Raw genomic sequence first — 12,625 nt, 5'->3', positions numbered from 1 at the left:
GACATCAAGAAATTTATTGAGCATCTACTATGTGCTCAATAAACAGGTGATTCAAAAGACTGCTGTTGCATGTACATGTATTAGTACCTTTTAAACTCATTATCAAATATTTTCTACCCACCAGTGTTTATATTATAAACGTTACACTAAAACTAAAATTTTGGTATTCAAAACTGAAAACGGCTGGCTGTTATTAATCAAGTAAAAAAGCTGCCTTATTCTATTTGCTCCAGCTGCCGGCCTTGAGTGAGGATGGGGGAAAATGGAAATGCAAATCACTCGCAGCACCCCCACCCTCAGTTGTAGGAAACACCTCAAATAACAGGGTTTTGTTTGTTTTTCGATTGCGCGAACACGTGTAAATTGTTTCAGGGTCCCCTTGATCACCGAAAGGCGCGGTCGACCCTGAATCTTTCCAACAAGAGCGGCCTGTCTCAGGCAACGCACCAAGATATAGCTTTAGGATTTCCTTCTAGGTCAAAGGTTCTTGACTTTTAAAATGTCATAAAGGTCACGCGATTCGGAAAAGCGATCGCGGTCCCAGCTGGCGGCCCACCGCGCCCCTGGGATGCGAGGGGTGGGGCCTACGTCACCGGAAGAGGCGGAGTCTCAGGAGCGGCGGCGGGAAAAGAGGACCGTTGAAAGCGTTGGGTCGCTTCGCCAGCTGCAGTCCTGTCCCCGCTGCCGCGCTATGCCTGCCGCCAGCTCCGAGCTGCCGCGCCCGACGTCGCTGCCCGCCGCGCAGGAGCAGGGCGCCGAGTCGCGGCCGCCGCCGCCGCACGGGGAGCTGCAGTACTTGGGGCAAATTGAGCACATCCTCCGCTGCGGCTTTCGGAAGGATGACCGCACGGGCACCGGCACCCTGTCGGTGTTCGGCATGCAGGCGCGCTACAGCCTGAGAGGTGAGGCGGACGCGCCCGGTGCGCGCGGAGCTGGAGTGGGGAGAGCTTTCCGGACAGGCCGGGCCCCGCGGTCGGCGTTTAGTCAACCTCAACCCCGCGAGGAGGGGAAGCGGCCTTGGCCCCACTTTGCAGACGCCGAAACTGAAGCTCGGATTAGAGAGATGACTTGCGTAGGGTCATACGAACTGGAGGGACAGAGCTGGGAGGTAAAACCGGGTCCTCTGGCTCTTAATCACGCAGTTATGCTGTTTCTCAAAGCGGGCGCGATCCTGCAGCGTTTGCCCCAGATTAGAGAGTGGGAGAGGATCTGCTCGGGCTTGACCGGGGCCTTGGCTGGAGCGCCCCTTTTCTGCCTCTCCTCTTCCCTCCGCGTCTGCTGTTCCGCTTTGCAAAGTTTTTAAAAATTGGAGCGAAGATGACGTGGGCGGGGCTGCGTTGGGAGGAGAGAGCCGAAAAGCAGGGGCGGGAACTTGTGGTTCACGACAGTTTTGCCATGTGGTCCCGCGAAACAGCTTTCCTCTTAAACCTTGAAACAGGAACGCGAGAGTCCGAGTAGGAGTTCATATTTATTTGTCTTTTTCTTTAAAACAGGGTGGCTCCTGGGAAGAAGTGTGTCTAGGGGGTTGTTAGGGTCGGGCTTTCAGGGGACAGAGGGGCGGGGTGGGGGTCGGCACCGGACGAAAGTTGAAACAGGTGTGGAGGGCGGTTGTGAGTGGGGAGACCAACTGTTGGTGAAGCAGATTGACCCAGGTCAGGGGAGAAACCCTCCGCCGCGCACCCATTGGAGAGACTGGAAAATATGGGGCTGCAGTGGCCGATGTGGCTTGGACAACCTAGGGAGTTTTATCTGAGCAGAGGGATCCACCTTCCTGCAGCTGCAGCGCAGTGGCCTCCGGGGAGCCACAGACCTCGTTTCTACTCCCGCCCCTCTGCTTAGACCTTTGGCAAGTGGCTTAACTTCTCCCATCTTCAGCGTCCCCATGTGCTCAAAATGGAGGAAATCATCCTCAAAATGGAGGGAAGCAGGTGCTTGAAGAATCTGTTCTTGTTACATGAGTATCACCTGTACAAGTGATAATGTTAACTGAATAGGTACCAAATTTAGAGAGAAGCTTTTACAGTTTTCTCTATTGCTTGAGGCAAACTTACGTATTACCTCCCGGTGTCCGTAAAAAGGGAGGTCATAATGGAGCCTCAAGGAGGGTTGTTTTGAGGATCAAATAGGATCATGCATATCAAGTGTTTAAACAGTTAACTATTTTTATTACACTTAAAAAAATAGAGGTTAATTTTCTTTGCGACTATCTAGAAACTATTCATTTTGGGCCAGGGCAGTATCTACTATTCCCTGGTTTTGAGCAAGTTATCCCTGGCAGGATAATCATGGAATAGGAGCCTTCAGGCTTTGTCCTAGGTCACATTCTATGTGTTGTCTTCGCACCTCTGTGATGAAGGGTTCACGCTAACCAGGTAGTGGGTGGTAGCTCTTCCCTGTGCACACGGGCATCCCTGCCTGTTCCCTGCCCCAAATCATTGTGGAATTCCTGTGTCTGGTGGTCAAGGGGCACAGGAAGGTGGTCTCGGTCTGAATTGTGTCACTGACTTGGGGCTGCAGCCTTGGGAGCTCCACTCTGATCCGGGGGTGCCCACGTGGCAGAAGTTGCAGTTTTCCAGCTGCTCTGTGGTCACTCCAGGGCCTTATGTCCTGGAGCAGTTTGCTTTAACAGAGAAAGTTGGATGGCATGTTCTGTTTTCCCATCTTGAAATTATACGATAAACTTTGTTTTCCAGATGAATTTCCTCTGCTTACAACCAAACGTGTTTTCTGGAAGGGTGTTTTGGAGGAGTTGCTGTGGTTTATCAAGGTAAAGAAGTTGCTGCTATTGGAAATCAATAATCTCTTCTCAGTACAGCATCAGCAAGATCCTTTTAAAAGTCAGGTCATGTCACTCCTCGGCCTAAAGCCCTTAGTGGCTCCCATTTCACTCAGTAGGAGCCAAGGTCCTTACCATCCTGTCTCAGCTCTGGCCTCTGCCAGAGTCCCGCTCACTCTGCCCCTCCCGTCCTGGCCTCCTTGCTAATCTTCGAGCACACCGGGACATTCCCACCTAGGGCCCAGGCACCCGCTGGTCTTGCTCCTTGGAACCTTCTGCTCCATGTAGCATGACTCGCTCCCTCACCCTCAAGTCTCTGCTCAGTGAGCTTTCCCTGCCTCGGATCTAAAACTGATTACCTCCCCACCGTCTCCTCCCACCTCTCCTTTGTTTTCTCTACAGAGAAATACCTTATGTATAAGGTCTGCCCTCCCCCTTTACCCCCTTCAAGGGCGAAGGCAGACCATCAAATAAATAAAAATTATTTTAATGAAGATATATTAAAAAATATTTTTTTTTAATTTAGAAAAGTATTAGAAGCTCCATGAGAGCAGAGAATTTCTCTTGTCTGCTTTTGCATCCCCTGAGACACAGCCTGCCACACAGTAGGCACTCAACATGGAGTGATCACTGAATATAGATCCCAACTGTGCTCTCGTGTTGGGATAAGCTGGAAGGGTCTCTTGAGTAACAAGCTAGAGTGCCGTGGTGATGGGCAGCAGCCACACCTGGGCTTCCCCTCGCTCCATCTCCTGGTTCAGACCAGTGATATTCTGGCCAGTGCTGGTCACAGGGCACCTGAGGAAATGGGCTCTGTTCTGGGCTGGGCTAGAGGTTGGGATCCCTTCTACAGGGCACTTATGTGGCTTGTATTGTCTTGGGCCAAAGCAGGCCCAAGACCTCTTAACACCTTTAAGAAAAGGTTTAGACTTGGATTCAATCCAGTCTCCCTTAGTTCTGTATTCTCAGGGTATTTTCTTCTGCATTGGTTTATCTCAACTGACAGCGAGCTTCTACTTCCAAATACATCAGTGCAAATCTCAGAAGAGGATGTTTGTAAAGCAGCTAGAGCCCAGTCTGAATGGATGGGAAGGGAGACTTTTGAAGCCACATGCAGAAGGTCGAGAAATGAGTTGTTGGAAGTGAAAAAAATTAGTACAAACTCAGTGACAGGGAGGAACTGGGATGCTCAGAAATAAAATGTATTCGCTTGTTTTATCTTAAAGCTTGAGTGCAGGATTCTAATAAACCCTTGTCAGGAACACATCAGACTCACCTCTGATCATCACTCCATGGGTGACTCAAAAATACAGGAGTTAGGGACTTCCCTGGCTGTCCAGTGGTTAAGACTCCATGCTTCCACTGCAGGGGGCACGGGTTCGACCCCTGGTTGAGGAAGTTCCACGTGCTGTGTGGTGCAAAAAAAAAAAGGGGGGTGGTCAGAGTTTACCTGCACTTCAGCTGGGATCTTTGGGCAATATGGAGACCTATGGTCTGTGCAATAGTTAATATTGGGTTGAGTGCCAAGCGTTTTGCTTGTATTTTCTACTCACAGTAATATGGGTGGTGGTTACTACTGCTGTGCTCTTTTTTGGGTGCAGATGGTGAGGCTAGAGGGGTCAGGAAGCTGGTCAGAGAAGGGAGGAGGAGAGGGCAGGCATGGGGCCCAGGCGTGTATGGCCTCATAGCCTTGCTTGGAACCTTAGAGTGTATCATACCCAGAGGCCAGTGGGGTCTGTCCTTGACCTGGATGCACCATCAGGATACAGGTTAGGATGACATGGGCCAAATCTAATGAGGTAAAATATAAGGAAAATAAAGCTTGTACTTGCACCAAAAAAAAAAAAAAAAAAACTCCCCAAAACCCACACCTTAACTTTGCAAGTATAGGTTGGGGGTAAACATGACTTGATAGTGGCACTTGTAAGATGTATGACTGACATATTTGCCAGAAAAGCTAAGGCTGATTAGGCCAATCGGTGGAAATATTTGATATACCAGGTCTAAGATACACCAAACAGATTGCACATGAGGCATTAGATTCATCCTGGGGCATCACACTTAGACACAGAACACATTAAGTTAAGAAACACAAAACTGTTAGAGGAGATGGAAGTAATTAAAGGACTTGGAGGTGTTTCGAATTTTAGTTGAGGGGAATAGGAAAAAAGATTTGAGATTGTGATTGCAAAGAAGGATTGGACCATCCTGGGGGCCCTCAGAAAGTTTGGACTGGGACCAGCCTGCTTAATGATGGGATGTGTCAGGTGCTGTCCCCTGTCTGTCAGCACAGGCCCACTTGGGGGGAGGCTTTTGGGGGATCAACTCTGGCGGCACGGAATTCACTGGATGCTGCTGTCCCCCATCTCTTCCAGGGATCCACAAACGCTAAGGAGCTGTCTTCCAAGGGAGTGAAAATCTGGGATGCCAATGGCTCCCGAGACTTCTTGGACAGCCTGGGATTCTCCAGCAGAGCAGAAGGGGATTTAGGCCCAGTTTATGGCTTTCAGTGGAGGCATTTTGGGGCCGAATACAAAGATATGGTTTCAGGTGAGGAGATGGAGTGGGGCCTCAGATTTCCTGAGTGCCTCTCACAGCCTGAGTTTGTTCCATTGTTGCAAGTGAAGCCTGGGGGATAGGAAGCCGGTGATGGGGAAGTGGACGTATAACTTGGACCTTGTGAGGGGCGCTTCAGATTCAGGTGGAGGATCAGATCAGATCATAGCAGGGTGGTTAGCACTTGCTGGGTCTTAGCACCTTCCATACCTTGTTCATCAGCAGATAGTGACCCGGTTGGTTGTTGGTCACTGTGTTGGGCGTAGGGTTGGAAGTTCATCTGGGGGACAAGAGTCCCAGGGATTGCCCTGTGGCGGCCTTGAGCTCCCCTTTTAAAGACTGAGCTGCCCAGCACACTGTAGTGGTGCTGGGGAGCGGTCTGTGGTCACCCTCTCTTCCCCGTCCTGGTGGGATGGAGGAAGGTGAAACATCTCACCCCTGGACGCCCACCCTCCTCTGTCACTTGGTGGCTCCACTTGCTGAGTGTCACAGAATCCAGTCCAGGTCCTTTGACCCTTCCTGTCCCCCCATCCCTAGGTCAGGGGTTGCAAAAGCAAATGCCTACCTCGGGGCGTGCGTGCGTGTGTGTGTGTGTGTGCGTGTGCGCGCGCGCACACACACACCACGCACGTGCATACACACAGGAAGTAACAGTTTGTTGGCTGGGCAAAAACCAGTTACCTGTGTGCATACACACAGGAAGTAACAGTTTGTTGGCTGGGCAAAACCAGTTACCTAGCCAGCTGGAGGGATTTGGGCCTGATGTTGTTGGGTTTTTCAATAAAAGCCTAAGTCTTTGGAATGGTGGCAACTTTGGTAAGTTCAAAATGCCATGCCAACCTGAAATAGGCAAATTCACAGAGACCAAAAGTGGATGGGGAGTTGTTTAATGGGTACAGAATTTCAGTTTGGGAAAATGAAGAAGATTTAGAATGGATAGTGGTGATGGTTGCACAACATTGGGAATGTACTTAACGCCACCGACTGCACGCGTTAAAATGGTGAACTTTATGTTATGTAAATTTTGCCACACACCAAAAAAAATGCTCTGTGGGCCAAACAATTTCTCTGCAGGTGAATGGTCTTTCTGTTGTTAGAATGTAGCCTCTGTCCTAGGACATCCTCAGGATGTGAGGCTACATCCCTGGCTTAATTGTGCCTTAAATCCTGCCTCGTGTTCAATTATTTATTCTTCCTTGAGGGACCTGATTAAATTATGGCTTTAGTTTAGAGTTGTATGAATGCTTAGCTGTTGGATTTCAGTACAAGAGTTTTTGTTTTGTTTTGTTTTGAATTCTTACCCTGAAAAAATTATAGGTTCACAGGAAATTGCCCAAAAATGTGTAACCTCTCACATAAATAAACATTTGTAAAACCCACAGCACTTACCAGATTTCTCCAGCTTTATAAATTTGTGTGCAATTTTAGCACCTGTAGATTTATGTAACCACCACCACAATCAAGATACAGAACTGTTCCTTCACAGTTCATCTTTTTTTAAATCTTTGATATTACTTTTCTGGAACTGTGATGGTGATAGGACTTTCTTCCCCAAATTTAGAACTACTGGACTTGAGGATAGTCTGACTCCAATAAGTGGAAGTTTAACCAGAGGGGTGTGAAGCTCTGCACATCTCGGCTTCCAGTTCATTTCAGAAGGAGACAGGGACTTAAAAGTCCAGAGACCAGAAATGGGACAAAAGTATAAGGTGGTATAATAATTAGAGGTTTCCTGATATTTACAGTCAGTAGGTATTTGGCTGTTAAATTGTAATTTTAGGTGGGAGTGTTGGAAGGATAGTGTCTAGATGACAAAAAGGAATTCTCATCCTCTGTTAGTTGAACCGTGTATGGTAGGGTAAATTAGTGAAGATCCAGCCCTGTGCCTGGCAGTGGAGCGTGACAAGATTGGTTGATGGTATAGAGACTACGTCCTGTGGGGACCACTGGAAGAAACAGATTGTTGAGGCTGAAGAAGGTTAGCGATAGGAGAAGGGGGAGGAGGGGTACCACGGCCAAGTATTTAAAGGACTCTTAAGTAGGTAAGAAATAGACATTGTTGGGCTTCCCTGGTGGCGCAGTGGTTGAGAGTCCGCCTGCCGATGCAGGGGACACAGGTTTGTACCCTGGTCCGGGAAGATCCCACATGCCGCGGAGCGGCTAGGCCCGTGAGCCATGGCCTATGAGCCTGCGCGTCCGGAGCCTGTGCTCCGCAACGGGAGAGGCCACAACAGTGAGAGGCCTGCATACTGCAAAAAAAAAAAAAAAAAAAAAAAAAAGAAAGAAATAAACATTGTTATGGTTCCAGAGGACAGACCTAGGAGCCAAGACTCAATATCACCCGACGAAATAAAAGACATTTGTATTGTTCATTGGCTATCGTGTAACTGTGGGCCAGGGGAGGCCGTGGGAGGACAGTGTGGTCGATGACCTCTGAGACCCTCTCATGGGATGCTGTGATTCACGTGTGAGGTGTTCTCTCTTTTTGCCAATTCTGCAGATTATTCAGATCAAGGAGTAGATCAACTGCAAAAAGTGATTGACACAATCAAAACCAACCCTGACGACAGAAGAATCATCCTGTGTGCTTGGAATCCAAAAGGTTGATTTCATCCCAGTCACCCTGCCATGTCTTAACGGTACCTCCTGCAGAGGCAGTGGGTGGGAGGTGGTCCTGGGAACTGCTCCAGGCTGCCCGGCTGCCCCTGTGACCCTGGCCATGTCACACGTGGTCCCATTTTCACCTTCAGAGGGTGAGGTTGGGCCCAGATGAAATTTGTATTTTATGGGCTTTAAATTGCCTATAAAAATACACATGAAAATTTTAACATTTTAAATTGGGGCAGATGGAATTTCAGATCACCTCCCCCTCACTATTATGAATATTTTAAACAATTATATTGTAAAACTAAACTCTACCAAGGTGTAGTAAATACCCAGAGTGGAATATTTGCATTTATGATAGAGATTTTGAATACAGGAGGGTGTGCCTGAGTGGCCAATATCCTGTGGCCCCTGCAAATGAATTCATTCCTCCTATACTTGTGGTTTGGTGCCATGGTGGTAGCACAAGTAATTCATTTCGGCTCGGATGGAAGAGCATGGCTTCACTTGTCAGCGTGCATCCACAGAAGTCTCACGCTGATGGACAGGTCTCTGTTGTCGACCTTACGCCATCCCTGGGGTTGGAACGGTCAGTGAGGGTCATGGGGGTCACTGGCCCAGTGGCTCTTTCTCACCATCTCCGCTGTATGAGTTGGTTCTGTTTCACTTTGCCTAGAGCTGTGTTCTTTAAAACCACTGCCCCTCCTGACTTTCCTCTGCCGGCTCCTCAGATCTCTCTCTCATGGCGCTACCCCCGTGCCACGCCCTTTGCCAGTTCTACGTGGTGAACGGTGAGCTGTCCTGCCAGCTGTACCAGAGGTCAGGAGACATGGGCCTGGGTGTGCCCTTCAACATCGCCAGCTACGCCCTGCTCACCTACATGATCGCACACATCACGGGCCTGAAGGTGGGCTCCTCTTGGGGAGGAACGGCTTTTGCCAGCCTAAAGCACTGAGCTCTTATTTTTAATGATTTTTAAAAATTTATTTATTTATTTATTTTTGGCTGCATTGGGTCTTCGTTGCTGCGCACAAGCTTTCTCTAGTTGCGGTGAGCGGAGGCTACTCTTTGTTGCGGTGCGCGGGCTTCTCATTGCAGTGGCTTCTCTTTTGTGGAGCACGGGCTCTAGGCTCACGGGCTTCAGTAGTTGTGGCACGTGGGCACAGTAGTTGTGGCTCGCAGGCTCTAGAGCGCAGGCTCAGTAGTTGTGGCACACGGGCTTAGTTGCTCCGCAGCATGTGGGATCTTCCCAGACCAAGGCTCAAACCTGTGTCCCCTGCATTGGCGGGCAGATTGTTAACCACTGTGCCACCAGGGAAGTCCCAAGCACTGAGCTCTTAGATCCTGTAACGTGGAAAACTCATTGCAGAGAATTTCGTCTCCAATTAGTCTTTAAATGTGATAGATGTAAATGAGGAACTAACTGGCTTACTCTGTAACCTCCTCGGAGCTTTCCTGTCCTTTTGCTCTGTATAAACTAACGGGATCGTATAGGTTATTTATTATAACTTTGATGAATCAACTTTTCTCAAAATTGACGCTGGTTAAATTCCTTGTGAAAAGCTTTGGGATGTCTGCATACTGTGTATCATGTGTTTTTACATGATGTGTTTTAAAGGAATTCAGACTAAAGCATTTACTGTTCTGCTTTCTCCCGTGGGGTTTAGCCAGGTGACTTTGTACACACTTTGGGAGATGCACACATTTACCTGAATCACATTGAGCCGCTGAAAGTTCAGGTAAGAAATGTATCTGTCACACTTTGGGGTTTGGTACCTTCTCTTGATAAAAGGTCGATATGGAAAACATCCCTCCTGTAATAAGTGTTCTCCTCGGTGCTCTGACAGAGATAAGAGGACCTGCTTCCAGGTTTGCGGGTGGTGGTGGGCAGGCAGGGACAAGGGAGACAGGCCTCAATGGCCACAGACACTTTACATGACACGTGCTGTGAGGTATTAAGTACTAGTACCAGAGAGGAGGAGCCATCTTTGGACCAGAAAGTTTAGGACCTTCCCAGAGGTGGCATTTTAATTCATTCTTTTACTTGGAAGAGTGTTTAAATGCAAATATGTTCCCTTAGTTTTATGCTAACATACAGTACTTAGGTCTGAACTTTGAAAAGTCTGTGTTCATTTCCATAAGTTACAGCAGCCAACAAAGGATTTGTTTTTTGGATGTTTTTTGTTGTTGTTTTTTTAATTGAACTATAGTTGATTTACAGTGTTGTATTAATTACTGTTGTACAGCAGACTCAGTTATACATGTATATACATTTTTTCATATTCTTTTCCATTATGGTTTCACAGGATATTGAATATAGTTCTCTGTACTATACAGTAGACCTTGTTTATCCATTTATATATACTAGTTTGCATCTGCTAATCCTGAACTCCCACCCCTTCCCCACCTTGGCAACCACCAGTCTATTTTGTGTTCGTGTTTCTGTTTCATAGATAGGTTCATTTCTGTCATTTTAGATTTTACATATGAGTGATATCTCATGGTATTTGCCTTTCCCTTTCTGACTTCACTTAGTATGATAATCTCCAGTTGCATCCATGTTGCTGCAAGTGGCATTATTTCATTCTTTTTTATGGCTGAGTAGTATTCCATTGTATATATGTACCACATCTTCTTTATCCATTCATCTGTCCATCGACATTTAGCTTGTTTCCATGTCTTGGCTATTGTGAATAGTGCTGCTGTGAACATAGAGGTGCATGTATCCTTGAATTACAGTTTTGTCTGGATATATGCCCAGGAGTGGGATTGCTGGATTATATGGTAATATTATTTTCCATTTTCTGAGGAACCTCCATATTTTCCACAGTGGCTGCACCAACTTACATTCCCACCAACAGTGTAGGAGGGTTCCCTTCTCTCCACACCCTCTCCAGCATTTGTTATTTGTAGACTTTTTAATGAGGGCCATTCTGACTGGTGTGAGGTAGTACTTCATTTTAGTTTTGATTTGCATTTCTATAATAACCAGCGATGTTGAGCATCTTTTCATGTGCCTATTGGCTGTGTTTCTTCTGTGGAGAAATGCCTTTTGGTTTTGTTTATGGTTTCCTTTGCTATGCAAAAGCTTGTAGTTAGTTTAGGTCCCATTTGTTTATTTTTGTTTTTATTTCCATTGCTTTGGGAGACTGACCTAAGAACATTGATACAATTTATGTCAGAATATTTTACCTATGTTCTCTTCTAGGCATTTTATGGTGTCATGTCTTATGTATTTCCAACAAAGGATGATTTAAGATGGCAATAAAAATATGAGTGTGCTTAATGAACCTCGAGGAAAAAAATTCAAACCAAAAACCTTTAGCCCCTTCTGGATTAGGTCTGGGTTTGGCAAGTCTTTGGCTGCTGTGATTAGAGGGTGACCCAGGGCTCATCCAGATGCTCCTCTCTGGCAGTCTGCTCCAGTCATGCTGGACGGAATACTATGTGGTCGTGACCTGTGTCCATGTCCTCATTGCTGCTGTCTGTTCATCCCAGGAGTCCTGGCTTGCATCCCTTTCTGTTAGTTGTCAACACGTGTCATCTTCTTTGCCCTTTCTGCCAGGGACAGTTGGGCTAGGGTTCAAGGGACTCAAGTAACCATTCTGTAGCTACTTTTTATTAAAGTAAAAGACTAGGCCCTGTCTTTAACAAATTTACCAAGAGCAGTCGATTATAAAAACTTAAACCTGGTGAGCCACCAAGGCTCCTGACACCATGTGATTCTACTGAACACCCTTCACTCTTCACGTGGGCGAGAGAATTGGTCAGCAGCATTGAATAACCAGGGACAAGGTATCTGTGGTATTCCAACCCTGCAAAATCATATTGATACTTTATTGGTAAAATACTGTTATTTGTTTCATGAAGGGACACAGGGAGCAAAATTAAAGCAGGTTGTATGGATCTGGCAAAATAATGGCCTTATGTTGTTTCTAGCTTCAGCGAGAACCAAGGCCTTTCCCCAAGCTCAGAATCCTTCGAAAAGTTGAGAAAATTGATGACTTCAAGGCTGAAGACTTTAAGATTGAAGGCTACAATCCTCACCCGACCATTAAAATGGAAATGGCTGTTTAGAGTGCTTTTGAAGTAGTTGTTTGAAGGATATTTACACCTAGGTGAAAGTTCATTTTGCTCTAAAGGAGAAGGAAATAGGTCAAAACCTGTTGGTGATCTATCAGTTATTATTCATTAACTTTTAAGGATGTTACCACTGGCAAATAGAACTGTGCTGGTTCTCTTAGTAGTAAAAGACCTGGAGTTAGGGTAACTCACTAAGGATGTGTGTAAATGTAGAGATTGTGAATAAAGACAGGAAAGAGAAAATTTATATACTCTTAATTCAAACTTCATGTTTTTATGAAAATGGTCAGTGAACTTCAAGAATTATGTATAACTATTGCCCCAACTTGGAGCGAGCTGGATAACACCATCAGTCATGATAATGCCTAGTGTGGTTATGAACATATAGTTATATTTGTTTTATATCTTGCTGTAATGTTCTGCATTCATGTTTTGTTTTGTTTAATTCCATGTTGCCATTTATCTGCTCAGTTCCTGCCTAAAACAGATTTAACATACCTATGCTGTGTTCTCTTTTGGATGCTGCTTAGATGGGTAAGGTATATTTTAGAAATGCTGACTAAGCTATATTTCACCCTATTTTTCTATGATTCATCTAATTCTAGC

The 12,625-nt window shown here is 46.4% G+C and overlaps 1 protein-coding gene across 1 annotated transcript; it reads left to right on the top strand.

Moving 5' to 3' along the window:
• Positions 1-616: 616 nt before the first annotated feature.
• On the top strand, positions 617-12,266 carry TYMS (thymidylate synthetase). Its single transcript, XM_060119735.1, has 7 exons — positions 617-902; positions 2,694-2,767; positions 5,152-5,326; positions 7,833-7,934; positions 8,668-8,843; positions 9,604-9,675; positions 11,876-12,266. Exons 1-7 carry the CDS (start codon positions 692-694, stop codon positions 12,011-12,013), a joined length of 948 nt encoding a protein of 315 aa, XP_059975718.1. The 5' UTR covers positions 617-691; the 3' UTR covers positions 12,014-12,266.
• Positions 12,267-12,625: the final 359 nt, after the last annotated feature.

The sequence above is a fragment of the Mesoplodon densirostris genome, chromosome 15 (genome assembly GCF_025265405.1).
Source record: "Mesoplodon densirostris isolate mMesDen1 chromosome 15, mMesDen1 primary haplotype, whole genome shotgun sequence".
Taxonomy (NCBI): domain Eukaryota; kingdom Metazoa; phylum Chordata; class Mammalia; order Artiodactyla; family Ziphiidae; genus Mesoplodon; species Mesoplodon densirostris.
This window is presented reverse-complemented; position numbering and strand designations above follow the sequence as displayed.

Bases quoted from the DNA above. Each gene is read 5' to 3' on its own strand.
- TYMS (XM_060119735.1), top strand. From the start codon at position 692: ATGCCTGCCGCCAGCTCCGAGCTGCCGCGCCCGACGTCGCTGCCCGCC. The intron at 903-2,693 runs GTGAGGCGGACG...TTTGTTTTCCAG, and splicing joins GGCGCGCTACAGCCTGAGAG to ATGAATTTCCTCTGCTTACA. The intron at 7,935-8,667 runs GTTGATTTCATC...CCGGCTCCTCAG, and splicing joins GTGTGCTTGGAATCCAAAAG to ATCTCTCTCTCATGGCGCTA.